General features: G+C 45.2%; 1 protein-coding gene across 2 annotated transcripts; it reads right to left on the bottom strand.

The window, feature by feature from the left end:
* Positions 1 to 855: 855 nt before the first annotated feature.
* Positions 856 to 19,155, bottom strand: mettl25 (methyltransferase like 25). Of its 2 annotated transcripts, XM_065021479.1 has the most exons (13): positions 18,692 to 19,155; positions 18,369 to 18,539; positions 18,012 to 18,124; positions 17,404 to 17,632; positions 16,961 to 17,244; positions 16,506 to 16,653; positions 11,108 to 11,205; positions 7,993 to 8,022; positions 7,130 to 7,203; positions 6,200 to 6,293; positions 5,123 to 5,197; positions 4,633 to 4,704; positions 856 to 1,972 (listed from the first exon to the last, which is right to left on the bottom strand). In XM_065021479.1, exons 1-13 carry the CDS (start codon positions 18,921 to 18,923, stop codon positions 1,865 to 1,867), a joined length of 1,728 nt encoding a protein of 575 aa, XP_064877551.1. In that variant the 5' UTR covers positions 18,924 to 19,155; the 3' UTR covers positions 856 to 1,864. The 2 variants fall into 2 exon arrangements, with proteins under 2 accessions (XP_064877551.1, XP_064877550.1); XM_065021478.1 differs by having other exon boundaries at positions 16,961 to 17,632.
* Positions 19,156 to 19,161: the final 6 nt, after the last annotated feature.

Below are 19,161 nucleotides of genomic sequence, written 5' to 3' on the forward strand. Positions count from 1 at the left end.
AGTAGTATAGGCTAAGATGCAATAGATATAGAATAAAGTAAATACATACGAGATGAGTAATGCAAGATAAGATGTAAACATTATTAAAGTGGCATTATTATTTATTAAAGTGGCCAAGGATTTCAAGTCTGTATGCAGGCAGCCGCCTCTCTGTGCTAGTGATGGCTGTTTAACAGTCTGATGGCCTTGAGATAGAAGCTGTTTTTCAGTCTCTCTGTCCCAGCTTTGATGCAGCTGTACTGACCTCGCCTTCTGGATGGTAGCGGGGTGAACAGGCAGCGGCTCGGGTGCTTGATGTCCTTGATAATCTTTTTAGCCTTCCTGTGACATCGGGTGCTAGATGTGGGTGGAGCAGTGTCTGCATAAGGGTGAAAATTAAAAACGCTCACAAAAGCTCCACATCCAGCTTCCTCACCGGTGGGATTGTCTGAGGGAGGGTGGGGGTTGCTGAGGAGTATTTCTGTCTGTAATAAAGACCTTTTGTGGGGAAAAACATTCTGATTTGCTGGGCCTGGCTCCCAAGTGGGTGGACCTATGCCCTCCAAGGCCCACCAATGGCTGGACCTCTGCACATTCATGTGAAATCCATGGACTAATTTATTTAGTTAAATTGACTGATTTCCTTATATGAACCGTAACTCAGTAAAATCGTTGAAATTGTTGCGTGTTGCATTTGTATATTTGTTCAGTATAAATAAATCAATAAAAGACAGAGGTAAGAGCAGAGAAATGAGGGAGGGAAGGAGAGATGTTTTTTACAGGTGCTTTAACCATGTGGTTTTAATGTTTGGTCCTCTAAGGCAGGCACTCAGAGCAAGACCAGCCGTGGTGGGAAAAGAGCAGAAACACAACAGGAACTTTTTTATCTTCTAAAAATGATTTATTAATACAATATGGTATAGTACACCCCATAGTACAGTATGACTGGCAGAAACCAGAGGAGGCAAAAGTAGAGAAAACACTAAACAATGATCCCATTCCCACATGTGTACGTGACTGAGTAAGCAGTACATAATCACATTAAACCCTTGCTAAAATCAATGTCAGCAAATTGAATAAAATAAAACATACAAATGGCAGGAAATGCAGTTTGTCCCATCTCCAAGAACTCTATGATGCCATCCCAGGTGCCTTCACTCCAACAACTCCGTCCCAGGTGCCTTCACCTTCACTCCGATAACTCCGTCCCAGGTGCCTTCACCTTCACTCCGATAACTCCGTCCCAGGTGCCTTCACCTTCACTCCGATAACTCCGTCCCAGGTGCCTTCACCTTCACTCCGACAACTCCGTCCCAGGTGCCTTCACTCCGACAACTCCGTCCCAGGTGCCTTCACTCCGACAACTCCATCCCAGATACCTTCACTCCGACCTAGGTGCCTTCACTCCGACAACTCCATCCCAGGTGCCTTCACTCCGACAACTCCGTCACAGGTGCCTTCACTCCGACAACTCCGTCCCAGGTGCCTTCACTCCGACAACTCCGTCCCAGGTGCCTTCACTCCGACAACTCCGTCCCAGGTGCCTTCACTCCGACCTAGATGCCTTCACTCTGACAACTCCATCCCAGGTGCCTTCACGCCGACAACTCCATCCCAGATGCCTTCACTCTGACAACTCCATCCCAGGTCCCTTCACTCTGACAACTCCATCCCAGGTGCCTTCACTCCGACAACTCCATCCCAGGTGCCTTCACTCCGACAACTCCATCCCAGGTGCCTTCACTCCGACAACTCCATCCCAGGTGCCTTCACTCCGACAACTCCATCCCAGGTGCCTTCACTCCGACAACTCCATCCCAGATGCCTTCACTCCGACAACTCCATCCCAGGTGCCTTCACTTTGACAACTCCATCCCAGGTGCCTTCACTTTGACAACTCCGTCCCAGGTGCCTTCACTCCGACAACTCCGTAACAGCGCGGCGACAACAGAGGATCAAAGAGCTGCACCAGAGTGGAGAACGCCACGTCTTCCTGTAACAGACATCAATGACAAGAAGAACAAAAACAGTTTGAAAACAACGTCAAAGACCCCCCCAAGACACACCACCGCACCGCAGAGTTTGTCTTTGAACCACACCGCGAGGGGCCTCAGATGAGAACTGTTCTCTCTCCTGTAAAATATCTTTGTAACGTTTCCCCCGAGTAGTCACATCTGTGCAAATATTGTGTTAGGTGGACTCTGACAGGCTGGAAGCAGCATGTTTGAATACTGTCTTTATGTTTGAACACAGTCTGGCTTGATACCTTACAGATACTGACCAATTATGGCACTATGTGATTGGTAGGCCTGCACTGAGAGCTATGCTTTTGTACAAAGCTAAATCAACAGTCTGCACTGACCACCACGTGCACGCATGCTCACACACAGTGTGTGTCATGTTGAGTGTGGACACTTTTGGTTGAACTTGGAAAAAAATCTGCATTCTAATCAATTTCTGTGACATATTCCTGTTAGGGAACACTTTTGTACAAGGCATCAAACTTAGATAGCTCATTACGATCACTCAAATGACAGATTCCGTCATTAGTTTTGGCCGGGGTACAACGGTGTGAAGTTACACCCCTGGTCTGTAATAAGGGGGACACTTCAAACTCTCCACAGTGCGAACTCAACCCTAATGGCATCCTCTCTGATTTCTCCCGACTTAAGGGATCTGTCGTCGGGGAAATGTAACCAGTCGCAAAGCTCCTTTAATGTTTGGGACAAGCAAATCATCAAGACCTATGGATAAACATACAGCATTTATAGGAGCTGAGTTTAGGGGCCTTAAATGACACGTACCAAGTCATTCAGTAAATAGCTCAACCATTCTAAGGGCCACACCACTGTATCACTTTAAAGAGATGGACCGAAGACAACTAATAGTCTACATAACCACGTCATCCAAAATCCCTTCTGAGAAAACATTAATGGAACAGCTAACCAGGTACAGTATTTGGCTGGTCTCAAATCTGTTTGTGCTGTATAGCAAACTTCTATGGTCAATGTTGCATATATAGCACAAACAGATCTGGGACCAGGCTTGAACGGTGTAGCCATGGTCTCTGTAGCAGCGAAAGCCACTAAAACCACACTCCAAGAATCCTTCTCCTTTTTGTCCTATCACATTGTGAATCAATGAACACACCCTATAGCAATTAGCCAGACAATGTGCATTCCAGGCCCAGACCTCCTCTGTTTGTAGCTGGGAGGGAGAAACAATAGTTCCCTCCATTGGTCTGGCGGCTGAGGTCATGTTTTCACCCACTACTTAGCTATGGGGAACCAGACACGGGTAATTATGGGACAATGAGGAAAAGAGATGTTTGGTGTCGCGCAGCGGCCGTTTGAAGTCATAGGAACTGGACCACTATATCTGGCCTGCGTGTGTCTGTGTGTGTCTGTGTGTGTTAGTGTGTGTCTGTGTGTGTGTAGTGTGTGTCTGTGTGGGTTAGTGTGTGTCTGTGTGTGTTTGTGTGTGTGTCTGTGTGGGTTAGTGTGTGTCTGTTTGTGTCTGTGTGGGTTAGTGTGTGTTTGTGTGTGTCTGTGTGGGTTAGTGTGTGTCTGTGTTAGTGGTGTGGGGGCTGTGCTTTGGCAAAGTGGGTGGGGTTATATCCTTCCTGTTTGGCCCTGTCCGGGGGTGTCCTCGGATGGGGCCACAGTGTCTCCTGACCCCTCCTGTCTCAGCCTCCAGTATTTATGCTGCAGTAGTTTATGTGACGGGGGGCTAGGGTCAGTTTGTTGTATCTGGAGTACTTCTCCTGTCCTATTCGGTGTCCTGTGTGAATCTAAGTGTGCGTTCTCTAATTCTCTCCTTCTCTCTTTCTTTCTCTCTCTCGGAGGACCTGAGCACCTAGGACCATGCCCCAGGACTACCTGACATGATGACTCCTTGCTGTCCCCAGTCCACCTGGCCGTGCTGCTGCTCCAGTTTCAACTGTTCTGCCTTATTATTATTCGACCATGCTGGTCATTTATGAACATTTGAACATCTTGGCCATGTTCTGTTATAATCTCCACCCGGCACAGCCAGAAGAGGACTGGCCACCCCACATAGCCTCGTTCCTCTCTAGGTTTCTTCCTAGGTTTTGGCCTTTCTAGGGAGTTTTTCCTAGCCACCGTGCTTCTACACCTGCATTGCTTGCTGTTTGGGGTTTTAGGCTGGGTTTCTGTACAGCACTTTGAGATATCAGCTGATGTACGAAGGGCTATATAAATACATTTGATTTGATTTGTGTGTGTTTGTGTGTGTCTGTGTGTGTCTGTGTGGATTGGTGTGTGTCTGTGTGTGTTTGTGTGTGTTTGTGTGTGTCTGTGTGTGTTTATGCGTGTCTGTGTGTGACCACAGGTTGGAAGGATTGAGAGAGAATGAACAAGGAGGAAGTGAGGCCTCTCCTTTTTTAGTAACAATGACTGGTGTGCTGTAGTTGGGGTGCATCTCAATAGTGGACCCCATCCCTTGTCTCCTCTCCTTTATCTGCACAGACCTGTAGGAACTGGACAAATCCCCAGTAGACATCCACCATTATAGTCTCACGATCCCTATTCAGATCAGTGCATATGAAGGAGACAAGGAGAGGCAGCCACATTAGACTAGTGAGATGCATCCCAAGTCTGTTGTGTGCCACTGTGGTTGAGGCTGTTCCTGTACCTGCTCTTTCAGGTAGCAGAGGCGGTCCAAGAGAATCAGACCCTCGATGCAGGGAGCCAAAGTCACCTTCAGCTGGGTAAACACAGGAAGCAGGTCAGTAAACACTAGTTTTAAGTGTACTTCTGTTAAGTGTACTTCAACACTATGGGATCCAACGGAATACAACTAGGCACCGTATCAAAGCAGAGCAGGGCAGGGCTGTTGTAATGTCATTGAAATAGAACCCCTCTGATTTCAAAACTAGGTTTCATTAGCAGCCTGAGGACAGTAAAAATATCACTTTTTTTGCCAGATGATTTACACAGAGTAGAGTTTACACAAGTCATTGAGGGAGTTGTGTAAACGTAAACCAACTTTAATAAGGCTTAATAACCACTCCAAAATAGAAAGTACTGGACAAAGAGAACCAATGCTCCTGTGTGAGCCATTCATTCAGAGTGATGATACTTCCTCTAGGTAGTAGTGCTATAGTATCCCAGTTGGGACCTACCATGTTAAAGGCCTCCATCTCAACCATCCTGGGTCGGTATGTGTCGTGGTAACCCTGTATGACACCGTCAGAGAGCTGGTAGAGAGGGAAGGAAGGAGGGAGAGAGGGAAGGAAGGAGGGAGAGAGGGCGGGAGGCAGAGAAGAGGTAGTGAAAGAGAGATGGAGGAGGGAGAGATGGGAGAGAGGGAAGGAAGGAGGGAGAGAGGGAAGGAAGGAAGGAGGGAGAGAGGGCGGGAGGCAGAGAAGAGGTAGTGAAAGAGAGATGGAGGAGGGAGAGATGGGAGAGAGGGAAGGAAGGAGGGAAGGAAGGAAGGAGGGAGAGATGAAGGGGAAGGAAGGAGGGAGAGATGGGAGGCAGAGAAGGAAGGAAGGAAGGAGGAGGAGGGAGAGAGGGAGAGAGGGAAGGAAGGCAGGCAGAAGAGGTAGAGAGATGGAGGAGGGAGAGATGGGAGAGAGAGGGAGGGAGGGATGAAGAGAAGAATGTGGGAAGTGTTAAGAGACAGAGCAGGGTCATGTGTGGAGGTGATAGGTGAGTAACATGAGAGTGGTAACACACAACCCATTGAACACTTTAATCCCAGGCTTTACGAGCAACAAATCTCTCATTTATAGAACAACTCGAGGGAGCCAGTTGAGACATATTCCCTAATCCCTGCACTCGCTGTTTGTTTAACAATGCCGTACCCATGATCACACAGTACTCTAGGTGCATATTACACAACTTGTCCTTTTCTAAAGAGCCCTTTCGATTCCATGTGTCAGTTTCAAAGATGGTTTAGAGCAACCAAAGACGTTCAACTGCACAGGGATTTCAGGTACCATTACAGATAATCGTTACTGTCAGTTCAATTGTACAGAGCTATGCTAAAAGCCTGTCCTCTCGACGGGATTTCACATCTTACGCCAAGAATACGTTGTTGTGTTTTTTTTTTTTTTTTACCCCAAATCCATTATGGGTTGCTTTCCTGGTGTCCAAAGCAGCAGTGTGGGATTCCCCCTGAGGATGTGTTGCTCTGAAGAACATTCCCAAGTCTGTTCCCAAAACGCCCTAATATTGTGATATCTCCCATCACTGACCTTTGACTCATCCAGCTCCAGCCTCCGGAGGGCTCTCCAGACGTAGTCCACGAACGAGGTGGCCTTGGAGTAGACATTCCCCACACGCTTCTCGCTGCCAACGACACACACGTGAAGACAGCTCTTTCAACCCCCAAATCACCATCGCTGAAATTAGCCTACCAGTGTATATTAAGTCATAGGCATCCGATTCTCCTCTTCGCTCTCTTATTTTTCCTCCCTTGCTACGCTACGCTACGCTACAACACCCTGGCAACCAGGGTGAAACAGTCATCACACATGCAATAGTAGAGAGGTGGTCAGGTCCATTAATAGGATCCTGATTTCACTCAGCGAGGGACCCAGTGTCCTGTAGGCTACGGGGATAGACATGTCAGTGAGAGGTGTGAGGTTGTCATCGTGTGTGTGTGTGTGTGTGTGTGTGTTGTCTTTGTGTGTGTGTGTGTGTGTGTGTGTAATACAGAGGGTACCTCCTCTGTCTCTATGGGGCTGAGAAGACCAACTGTAGATTTCTCTGTTCTGTTTTCACCAGGATCAATCATTCCTCTTCACTTGTTCTACTTTACCCAGCAGCAGTCAACAACCCATTCAGGAAGTCTGACGATCTTACATTGTGGGCTGCTCCTTCCAACGTTCAAAATGACTATTCACCATAACTTCAGCTAGAGGGGTAGAGAATACTCTTTTTGTATCTTCACATCAGAAGTCTGTGTTTTTTGTATCCTAGCTGAATGAATTTGAGAAAGTGGAGATTCTTACAAAGTTGCCACAAACCATAAAATGAGGGCCAGTAAAAACCCACTAGAGTAAAAGCTAACAGGTTTTGTCAACGGTGCTGCAGACCCCCAAGACAGGGCCACCTGGACTCTCTCAGTAGTCTGGTATAGCCTACTGCTTTGGATGTCCCCTAACCAGGGAGACCAAACCTACCTTTTAAAGGAGCTGTAGTGATCCCTTAAAATCACATGGAGGACGGCCCTATAGAAGAGTGACTCCATCTGAATCTGTGGAGACAGAAAATAATCAAAGATCCCATGTTGTCTTCGCTTACAAAAAACTTTTTTTTTCTTGAGATATTCATTCATTCTCTGCCAGTGATTAGGGTGTGTATTAAAACCCATTGGAGGAAACGTTTTTATGACAATGCCCAATGCTTATACCAAACTCAACATATGATCTGAGTGCAATCAGACAGGTTGTTGGATGCAAGCTGCCGTTTAAGCACGCAGTCCCATCCCTTAGTGATTACATTAATATTCAGAAAAATGATTTATGAATGGTCCGGGCGGTATCGTGTACCGGGTTTGACCCCGTACACTAACGTCCCTAGTGGCAGCCTATTCCCTATAAAGTGCACTACTTTTGACCAGAGCCCTATGGGCCCTGGTCAAAAGTAGTGCACTATATAGGGAATAGGGTGCCACTTGGGACGCAACCTAAGGTCGGCGGCTCAAATATCTATAGTATTGTAAGTCTCAATCAGGCCTTATTGTATGTGAAAGACCCTGGAGAAGTATGGGAACAGTGTGCTCTAAGGCATCCGTATCCACTTGCTCTGGAACGCAGAAAATAAAAACAGGATCTGTGGCGTCTGGGAAACGCACGTGGCCAGTTGCTGGAAACAATCATTCAATTGATCAGCTTTGATTATCTTTGATGAGCACAAATTTGTATCAACCCAAAAAACGTATTGAACTGTGATTGCATGATGTCATTCTCACACAGACAACTCATTGAACTGTAGTTTGGCCAAATGTGTCCAACGTATTGATATACATGTATATAGTACTTACCCCTTGGCCCTTGGCAACTCTCTCCAAAGCCTGAATAAGAGAAAATAAAGTGAAATGGTATTAAGTATTCAGTATTTATTAGGACCCCATGAATGGACTCTCCCAGGGGTCACAATAGAGTTAAAAACGTTACGTTGCTCTTACAACATGTGGTACTCAAAAGGTAGAAGATATCAGTTAGTTAGTCTCACGACAATAACAGACTGAGGACCAACTGTACAGCATTGAACAGTTGTGGGCACTAAAACGTCAATACTGTGGCACAACCTAACCTTATAGTGCCCTCAATTATACTGTCTAGTTGACAGATGGTGCATAAAAGTGAATGCATTGCTGACAGAAATATATACTGAACAAAAATATAAAATGCAACATGCAACAATTTCAAAGATTTTACTGAGTTACAGTTCATATATAAAGAAATCAATTCAAATAAATAAATTAGGCCCTAATCTATGGATTTCACATGACTGGGAATACAGATATGTATCTGTTGGTTACAGATACCTTCAAAACAAAGTAGGGCTGTGGATTAGAAAACCAGTCAGTATCTGGTGTGACCATTTGCCTCATACAGCGCGACACATCTCCTTCACATAGAGTTGAACAGGCTGTGATTGTGGCCTGTGGAATGTTGTCCCACTCCTCTTCGATGGATGTGCGAAGTTGCTGGATATTGGCGGGAACAGGAACACGCTGTCGTACACATCAATCCAGAGCATCCCAAACATGCTCAATGGGTGACATGTCTGGTGAGTATGCAGGCCAGAACTGGGAAATTGTCAGCTTCCAGGAATTGTGTACAGATCCTTGCGACACACATTATCATGCTGTAACATGAGGTGATGGTGGGTGATGAATGGTACACCAATGGGCCTCAGGATCTCATCATGATATCTCTGTGTATTCAAATTGCCATTGATAAAATGAAATTGTGTTTGTTGCCCATAGCTTATGCCTGCCCATACCATAACCCCACTGCCACCATGGGGCACTCTGTTCACAATGTTGACATTAGCAAACACATTAGCTCGCATATGCAACGCCATACACGTGGTCTGCAGTTGTGAGGCCGGTTGGACGTACTGTCAAATTCTCTAGAACGACGTTGGAGGCGGATTATGGTAGAGAAATTAACATTAAATTCTCTGGCAACAGCTCTGGTGGACATTCCTGCAGTCAGCATGCCAATTGCACGGTCCCTCAACTTCAGACATCTGTGGCATTGTGTTGTGTGACAAAACTGGAGATATTAGAGTGGCCTTTTATTGTCCTCAGCACATGGTGCACCTGTGTAATGATCATGCTGTTTAATAAGCTTCTTGATATGCCACACCTGTCAGGTAGATGGATTATCTTGGCAAAGGAGAAATGGTCACTAACAGGGATGTAAACAAAAGTATGTACAAAATCTGAGATATTTCAGCTCATGAAACATAGGACCAACACATTACATGTTGCCTTTATATTTCTGTTCAGTGGTCATTTCATATATATACAATGCTCAAACAAATAAAGGGAACACTTATAACAACACAATGTAACTCCAAGTCAATCACACTTCTGTGAAATCAAACTGTCCATTTAGGAAGCAACACTGATTGACAATAAATTGCACATGCTGTTGTGCAAATGGAATAGACAACAGGTGGAAATTATAGGCAATTAGCAAGACACCCCCAATAAAGGAGTGGTTCTGCAGGTGGTGACCACAGACCACTTCTCAGTTCCTATGCTTCCTGGCTGATGTTTTGGTCACTTTTGAATGCTGGCGGTGCTTTCACTCTAGTGGTAGCATGAGACGGAGTCTACAACCCACACAAGTGGCTCAGGTAGTGCAGCTCATCCAGGATGGTACATCAATGCGAGCTGTGGCAAGAAGGTTTGCTGTGTCTGTCAGCGTAGTGTCCAGAGCATGGAGGGGCTACCAGGAGACAGGCCAGTACATCAGGAGACATGGAGGAGGCCGTAGGAGGGCAACAACCCAGCAGCAGGACCACTACCTCCGCCTTTGTGCAAGGAGGAGCAGGAGGAGCACTGCCAGAGCCCTGCAAAATTACCTCCAGCAGGCCACAAATGTGCATGTGTCTGCTCAAACGGGCAGAAACAGACTCCATGAGGGTGGTATGAGGGCCCGACGTCCACAGGTGGGGGTTGTGCTTACAGCCCAACACCGTGCAGGACGTTTGGCATTTGCCAGAGAACACCAAGATTGGCAAAATCGCCACTGGCGCCCTGTGCTCTTCACAGATGCAAGCAGGTTCACACTGAGCACATGTGACAGACGTGACAGAGTCTGGAGATGCCGTGGAGAACGCTCTGCTGCCTGCAACATCCTCCAGCATGACCGGTTTGGCAGTGGGTCAGTCATGGTGTGGGGTGGCATTTCTTTGGGGGGCCGCACAGCCCTCCATGTGCTCGCCAGGGGTAGCCTGACTGCCATTAGGTACCGAGAGGAGATCCTCAGAAACCTTGTGAGACCATATGCTGGTGCGGTTGGCCCTGGGTTCCTCCTAATGCAAGACGATGCTAGACCTAATGTGGCTGGAGTGTGTCAGCAGTTCCTACAAGAGGAAGGCATTGATGCTATGGACTGGCCCGCCCGTTCCCCAGACCTGAATCCAATTGAGCACATCTGGGACATCATGTCTTGCACCACAGACTGTCCAGGAGTTGGCGGATGCTTTAGTCCAGGTCTGGGAGGAGATCCCTCAGGAGACCATCCGCCACCTCATCAGGAGCATGCCCAAGCGTTGTAGGGAGGTCATACAGGCACGTGGAGGCCACACACACTACTGAGCCTCATTTTGACTTGTTTTAAGGACATTACATCAAAGTTGGATCAGCCTGTAGTGTGGTTTTCCACTTTAATTTTGAGTGTCACTCCAAATCCAGACCTCCATGGGTTGATAAATTTGATTTCCATTGAAGATTTTTGTGTGATTTTGTTGTCAGCACATTCAACTATGTAAAGAAAAAAGTATTTAATAAGAATATTTCATTAATTCAGATCTAGGATGTGTTAGTTTAGTGTTCCCTTTATTTTTTTGAGCAGTATATATATATGAAATGACAGTTGGCTAAATATCTGTCACCTAAGGTGAGTCAGGCTCACCAGACACGCCGACATCCTGGCATTTCTGCCACAGAACCAGGACTGCTCCCTCAGGTAGCCACTCAGGGGGAAACCACACACGCTGCTGCTTGGACACTCTGAAACAAACAAACACACATACTTTAACACCAGCTGTGTCAGAACTGCCCCATGTATTTAACACTATAGGAAAGTGTGACTATGGTAGTTGACAGGCCACCAACAAAAGTCCAAAGGGAGAGAGAATGAAGTGAAACATTAATGCTATTCAGAGCCTTCCCAAACTAGCTTTGAAGATTCAAACTCGAAAAACCCGAGAGCGCGGGTGTCGCTAACCCCTTAGCCACATTGCTCTTTGACTCCACTCCTGTTGAACACATGGTAGTGGTATTAGCAGAGGTAGTCCTGGTCAGAGTCAATTGGAGCAGACAGGCTTTGCTAGAGTTTGAAGGCTAGCTTACAGTATACGTTGTGGAGTGTTTACATTTTGCTAGCACGCTAGCCTTATCTCAGCCACACTGAACTGACCACATCTCGAGGGCCAAGCACTGCTCGCCCCCTTCCCTGGCACACACACACACACACACACACACACACACACACACACACACACACACACACACACACACACACACACACACACACACACACACACACACACACACGTGTTTGTAATATTGTAGCGTGCGACGAGGCATCTGTTAGTTCCCAACAGTCAGGAAGAAGGAGACAGTGGCTCTAGGGCTCTGCGGCACGCTTACTTCACGCCCTTAAGGACTGGTCCAAGGCCAGTTTATGTTAAGGGAAGCTGACTTCAGATCAGATGATGGGTCTCACACTCGGCTAAATCCACCAGACTGAATGACTATGACGAATGGTGCAGTCCAGTGGCTCTCGTTCCATACGACACAATTGAATGGATGTTTCCCATACGACTTGGCTAAGGATCTCCACACTTCTATAGTCTTGAGCTCATTTAGTGGTTTGGGTTCCTATCTTTTAGGGTGAGGAAGTACACTGCAGGGTTTGGCCCACATCCCAGAATTCTTTGCAAGGCCGGGACAGCGAGAGAGAGAGAGGAAGGAGCGAGAAGCATGCAAGGACGTCTGGCACAATTCAAGTGTTTTCAATCAAAACGCTGTGATGTCATTATTGGCGGACCCAACAGAGTGGCGAGTCACAGGTCAGGGGTCGCAGTGTTAAGAGAGACAGCGTGATAGGAAGCTGCTCACCACGCCACAGTGCCGAATCACTGTTAAAAGCACACAGCGGTTGTCATCACACACAGAGAGGATTCCAGGTTTCATACCTCATAAAGGGGGAGCAGTGAATCAGTAAACATACCCAGGAGCAACTGGAGCTAACATTCTAACCCATCACAGCTGAAGCTAAATGTATATCTAGCTATGACAGGGAGAAAAGAACCACATGATATTGAGTCTTCTAGGTTAAAAGAGGAATGTAGACTTAAGCAATAAGGCCCGAGGGGGTGTGGTATATGGCCAATATACCACGGCTAAGGGCTGTTCTTGCGCACGGCGCAATGCCGAGTGCTAGGACACAGCCATTATCCGTGGTATATTGGCTATAAATCACAAACACCCGAGGTGCCTTATTGCCATTAAAAACTGGTTAACAACGTAATTAGAGCAGTAAAAATAAATGTTTTGTCATACCCGTGGTATATGGTCTGATATACCACGGCTTTCAGCCAATCAGCATTTGTTTGAACGACCCAGTTTATAAGAGAGAATATTTCACTGTTGATGTCAGGGAAACAAATGTATTGTAAATTGGAGGGGGAAAATGCAAGGGGAACAGGATATAGACACTACTATGGACTTTTCTATGGGTCTTTATATTCTGTGTATAGTAGATAGTGTTTTCTATACTATATAGCCCTATGGGTCTTTATATTCTGTGTAGAGTAGATAGTGTTTTCTATACTATATAGCCCTAGGGTCTTTATATTCTGTGTAGAGTAGATAGTGTTTTCTATACTATATAGCCCTATGGGTCTTTATATTCTGTGTAGAGTAGATAGTGTTTTCTATACTATATAGCCCTATGGGTCTTTATATTCTGTGTAGAGTAGATAGTGTTTTCTATACTATATAGCCCTATGGGTCTTTATATTCTGTGTAGAGTAGATAGTGTTTTCTATACTATATAGCCCTATGGGTCTTTATATTCTGTGTAGAGTAGATAGTGTTTTCTATACTATATAGCCCTATGGGTCTTTATATTCTGTGTAGAGTAGATAGTGTTTTCTATACTATATAGCCCTATGGGTCTTTATATTCTGTGTAGAGTAGATAGTGTTTTCTATACTATATAGCCCTATGGGTCTTTATATTCTGTGTAGAGTAGATAGTGTTTTCTATACTATATAGCCCTATGGGTCTTTATATTCTGTGTAGAGTAGATAGTGTTTTCTATACTATATAGCCCTATGGGTCTTTATATTCTGTGTAGAGTAGATAGTGTTTTCTATATATAGCCCTATGGGTCTTTATATTCTGTGTAGAGTAGATAGTGTTTTCTATACTATATAGCCCTATGGTCTTTATATTCTGTGTAGAGTAGATAGTGTTTTCTATACTATATAGCCCTATGGGTCTTTATATTCTGTGTAGAGTAGATAGTGTTTTCTTTATATTCTGTGTAGAGTAGATAGTGTTTTCTATACTATATAGCCCTATGGGTCTTTATATTCTGTGTAGAGTAGATAGTGTTTTCTATACTATATAGCCCTAGGGTCTTTATATTCTGTGTAGAGTAGATAGTGTTTTCTATACTATATAGCCCTAGGGTCTTTATATTCTGTGTAGAGTAGATAGTGTTTTCTATACTATATAGCCCTAGGGTCTTTATATTCTGTGTAGAGTAGATAGTGTTTTCTATACTATATAGCCCTAGGGGTCTTTATATTCTGTGTAGAGTAGATAGTGTTTTCTATACTATATAGCCCTAGGGGTCTTTATATTCTGTGTAGAGTAGATAGTGTTTTCTATACTATATAGCCCTATGGGTCTTTATATTCTGTGTAGAGTAGATAGTGTTTTCTATACTATATAGCCCTAGGGGTCTTTATATTCTGTGTAGAGTAGATAGTGTTTTCTATACTATATAGCCCTAGGGGTCTTTATATTCTGTGTAGAGTAGATAGTGTTTTCTATACTATATAGCCCTAGGGGTCTTTATATTCTGTGTAAAGTAGATAGTGTTTTCTATACTATATAGCCCTATGGGTCTTTATATTCTGTGTAAAGTAGATAGTGTTTTCTATACTATATAGCCCTAGGGGTCTTTATATTCTGTGTAGAGTAGATAGTGTTTTCTATACTATATAGCCCTATGGGTCTTTATATTCTGTGTAGAGTAGATAGTGTTTTCTATACTATATAGCCCTAGGGGTCTTTATATTCTGTGTAGAGTAGATAGTGTTTTCTATACTATATAGCCCTATGGGTCTTTATATTCTGTGTAGAGTAGATAGTGTTTTCTATACTATATAGCCCTATGGGTCTTTATATTCTGTGTAAAGTAGATAGTGTTTTCTATACTATATAGCCCTATGGGTCTTTATATTCTGTGTAGAGTAGATAGTGTTTTCTATACTATATAGCCCTAGGGGTCTTTATATTCTGTGTAGAGTAGATAGTGTTTTCTATACTATATAGCCCTATGGGTCTTTATATTCTGTGTAGAGTAGATAGTGTTTTCTATACTATATAGCCCTATGGGTCTTTATATTCTGTGTAGAGTAGATAGTGTTTTCTATACTATATAGCCCTATGGGTCTTTATATTCTGTGTAAAGTAGATAGTGTTTTCTATACTATATAGCCCTAGGGGTCTTTATATTCTGTGTAAAGTAGATCCTATTTAGTGTGTTGTACATTTAGAATGATGACTTAATGAAGTTTTTCGGGATGGATTAAGTGTGATTGGAATATAAATACCACAGCGCTCTCGCATGAAGTCAGAATACATGCTGGATAAATCATATCCAATTCAACACCTGAACATTAGCGGGTCAAAAATATCACGTTTGCAATCCTCTGTTATCCTGAGACGATAAATCCATTCAATGATTCTAACAGTCTCTTCTTAGCTAACCGAATCTAGAGAGCGCAAGTTGGCTGTGTACCCAACTCATCAACCCACATCAGTGTTTATGCTACTTCATATTTGGCTTGTGAGAGAATGATACTTCCCTTGGGCTGGTGAGAGTGACAAAGTAGACACTGGATGGTGACAGAATTATGATTAGCATAAAAACTGGGGGATGTCTGTGGACAGGTTGCAGGTCTCCTAGTGGGGGAGAGGGGGCAGTTGCAGTCTGTAGTCCTAAGTAAGAGTTTGGCTCTGGTTGAGATTTCCACAATGGAAACCATATGTTCTCTAAGGGGCGGAGGAGGGTGGGTCTGTTTGCTGGTGACTGTGTCTCCCTGCCTGCGTGCGTGCGTGCGTCCGTGCGTGTGTGTGTGTGTGTGTGTATATATATATGTATGCACTGCATACTGTGTGTAGCTAATGAATGAATGAAATCGAAGCCTTTCCCTTGGGGAACACACAAAAGCCTCTCTGTACACCAGGTTGGTAATTAGATGGTAAGTCCACTGTCCCTGCCTCCTTTCCCTGTCCCTCTGACTGATCTGAACCGACTTGATAGGTGAGAGACACAGTCATTCTAACCTACAGTATCTAGTCCATTCCCACTGGAGGAACTTTGGGAATGATCTATCTTCCTCAAAGAGCAAAGGGGTTTAAGTCAAGTCATGAAGTCCAGGGTTCCCAAACTATTTTGCTTCGTGACCCACCAATTGAGGTGTCATTTGAGTTGCGACCCACAATAAGGGTTGAGTGGTGGAAAACATACACTGACCAAAGAATAAGTAAAACATATGAATAATAACCTATTCTTCTAAACACACTCACACACACACTCTCACACACTCTCTCACACACTCTCACACACTCTCTCACACACTCTCTCACACACTCTCACACTCTCTCACACACACTCTCACACACACACTCTCACACACTCTCTCACACACTCTCACACTCTCTCACACACTCTCTCACACACACTCTCACACTCTCTCACACACACACTCTCTCACACACACTCTCACACTCTCTCACACACTCTCTCACACTCTCACACACATTTTCACACTCTCTCACACTCTCACACACACACTCTCACACACTCTCACACACACACTCACATACACTCTCACACACTGACACACTCTCACACACTCTCTCACACACTCTCACACACTCACACACACTCTCTCGCTCTCACACACACACACACTCTCTCACACACACTCTCACACACTCTCTCACACACACTCACACTCACTGTATGCCAACCTTTACTATCCCCATGGCCATGTAATTACCTTGTCTGGTGGGATCAAACTCCTCAGAGAGAAGGTGGTAGCAGCAGCCAACGCTGCAGACGGAGAGGAGCTCCCGTTTGGCCACAAACATGCGCAGGGTGCTGGGCGCCAGGTCTCCACACGTGTGCAGACCAACCATGACCGCATCCTGGGTTTGGAAAACAGGGAGAGAGCGGCCTCAGCACTGAAACAGGCCTACATTAGCAATGTGATGCAGAGCTGGAATGAGTAATCATACAATTATATTATAGGCACATTGACACAAGCACACATTTGGAGGAAATGTCTACTTGAATGTGTTTGTACTATGGTGTGAATATGAATATGAATCTTAGAGACTTAAGCTATCTAAATGAATGAATTGCCACACAACCGCAGTTGGTGACATTTGCATTCAAAAGAGCATGGTTTTGCCGTTGTCGTTGTCTTATTGGTCGACAGTGAGTGTTACCTACCTCTAACTCCCCAATAATTTCCTTGAGCTCCGTCTCCGCGGTAACGTAGGAGGTCAGAGGTGAGTACAGCATGCCGCTGCCCATGCCACCACTGTTAACCCAGCTCCTGGCCTTCCTCTCCAGGTTCTCCCTCTTCCTCCTCTCCCTCTCCTCCAGGCTCAACTCACTGGGGGGAACCCGGGGGGAGGTGGGCTCCACCATGCCCACACACAGGGCACTGAGAAAAGGATCCTCTGGAGCTGAGGCTGGGTCACTTTGGTCCAACTCTGGAAGGGAATTGTCCTCTAACAAAATGGCGGAGGTAAGTGATGTCATTGCATCTTCCTCATTCCGATCTGTTAACCCTGTTGTGTTGGTCTGTGCCTCCCCATCTCTCCTCCCCTTCCCCTCCTCCTTCTCTGCATCCCCACTCGTCTTAACCATATCCCCTCTCGCTCTCTCACCGGGTGCAATATCCTCCAAGTCCTCCTGGCCTGAGGGGGGCATCACTGTCTGAGTCCTATTGGCTTTGCTGTGCCTCTGGTAGGCCCGGGAGTACTTCTTGAGCTTCCTGTTCCTCTCCTGGGCGCCGTGCGTGTTGACGCTGGACGAGTCGATGCCGTACACCTGGAGGCCGTACTGCAGCGACAGGAAGGAGCACAGGTAACCTTTCCCCGAGCCCACATCAATCACCTGGGAGACAAAGATTTATTGTGATGGGTCAGAAAATAATGTAGTCCCGTCGATGTTGTTCAAGCTTGGTCTTGGGTGCACTACTCATAGGGTGTGCAGGCTTTTGTTCTAGCCCACCACTGTTTAATTCATCAGTTAATCATCAAGCCCTTGATAAGTTGAGTCGGGTGTGTAAGGCCGGAACAAAAGCCTGCATACACCAGGAGCAGGATTGAAGACCACTGCTGTGGTCTGGGCCAGGGCACACGGTAGCAAAACATTAACATTTTAAAAAGAAAACTGAGTTTCTTATTTGACAATATCAGAAGGTACCTCAGTCTGTTTGAGTGTTTTCTTCTGTTTTGTGCCTGCTAAAATGAGACCCGGTTGTGTCTTTCACCTGTTTGACCCGGCAGCGCTGGGCTAGGCTGGCCACCACCTCTGACATGGCCTGCACCTCGTGGGACTTCTTGGAGTTCATAAACTCATCACTCTCCACCACAGCAGCTGGAACTGTCAATGGACACACATGTGCAATGTCAGTGAATCCTTGCATGGATGGCAGAACTGTACACTATCTGTGCATTGCTATTGAGAGACCTGTGACCAAACCATAGAATTACTAGAATTATATTTCTATATCAGTGACACTAATGACAGTGTGTTACAATGACAGAACCAAGGCCTTAGACTAAAAAAAATATTTCCCCTTTAGTTATTCTTAGGATAGGTTAGGATAGTGTCCATTATTTTGTACCTTCCTCCAGGGGTTGAGCGTTGTCAGTGTGTCTGAGGGATTGCAGTAGCTCTGTGCGACCCACACAGACCCCGAGGCCAGGCAGGGAGTGGGCATAGGCAGCCTCCAAGAGCTCAGCCACATCCACCAGGCGTTTACTATCATCACAGAAACCAAAGGTGGTCTTCTTGGCTTTTCGAGAGTAAAAAAGAAAAGAAACATAAGTTGTCCTTTGTTTATTTTATTCAACATTTTGACTTTGATAAATATTACAACCGTGTAATAACAATTACATATTAAACATTTCATATTTGTCAATGAACCATCGACAAAATAACACTTACTGGTACCACTGCCATGATTTAAGTAGTGTTCTGGCGCCCTCTTGTGGTCACCATTCAAAGTGATCTCTGTTAAGACCTCCACGGGTGGCACAGCCATGAACTGGTCCCATACATCGCAAGTGTAGAAATCCACAGTGTGGGCATTGGCGATGCTCAGTGAAACAGAGAGGAAGAGTTTAACAGCATCTATTTTTTTCTGAATCGCTTCCAGAGAATTAATGGAAGATGCCATTGAATAAAAACTCTAACCTAGACCTGTTTTACAGCAGGTCCAAGAATGACTCCCCTCTTCACAGTATAATCAGGCATAACTAGTTGCAACTGAACGACGATGATTTTCTTAGCACGTATGTGGCAGCCATGTTGGGTGTACCGAAATACATTGAGTTCTACGGACGCTATCCTTACTTACGCACCAACACAAATGACGTCCCTCGTGGTCGATTGCTCGTGGATGGATTTGTCATGTC

This window comes from Oncorhynchus nerka, linkage group LG8 (genome assembly GCF_034236695.1).
Source record: "Oncorhynchus nerka isolate Pitt River linkage group LG8, Oner_Uvic_2.0, whole genome shotgun sequence".
Lineage (NCBI taxonomy): Eukaryota > Metazoa > Chordata > Actinopteri > Salmoniformes > Salmonidae > Oncorhynchus > Oncorhynchus nerka.

Excerpts from the sequence above, each read along its gene's own strand:
- mettl25 (XM_065021478.1), bottom strand. The coding sequence starts at position 18,923 with ATGGCATCTTCCATTAATTCTCTGGAAGCGATTCAGAAAAAAATAGAT. Across the intron at positions 18,540-18,691 it reads AAATCATGGCAGTGGTACCA|CCAAGAAGACCACCTTTGGT; the intron begins GTAAGTGTTATT and ends ACTCTCGAAAAG. Across the intron at positions 5,198-6,199 it reads TGGAGCTGGATGAGTCAAAG|CTCTCTGACGGTGTCATACA; the intron begins GTCAGTGATGGG and ends CCTCTCTACCAG.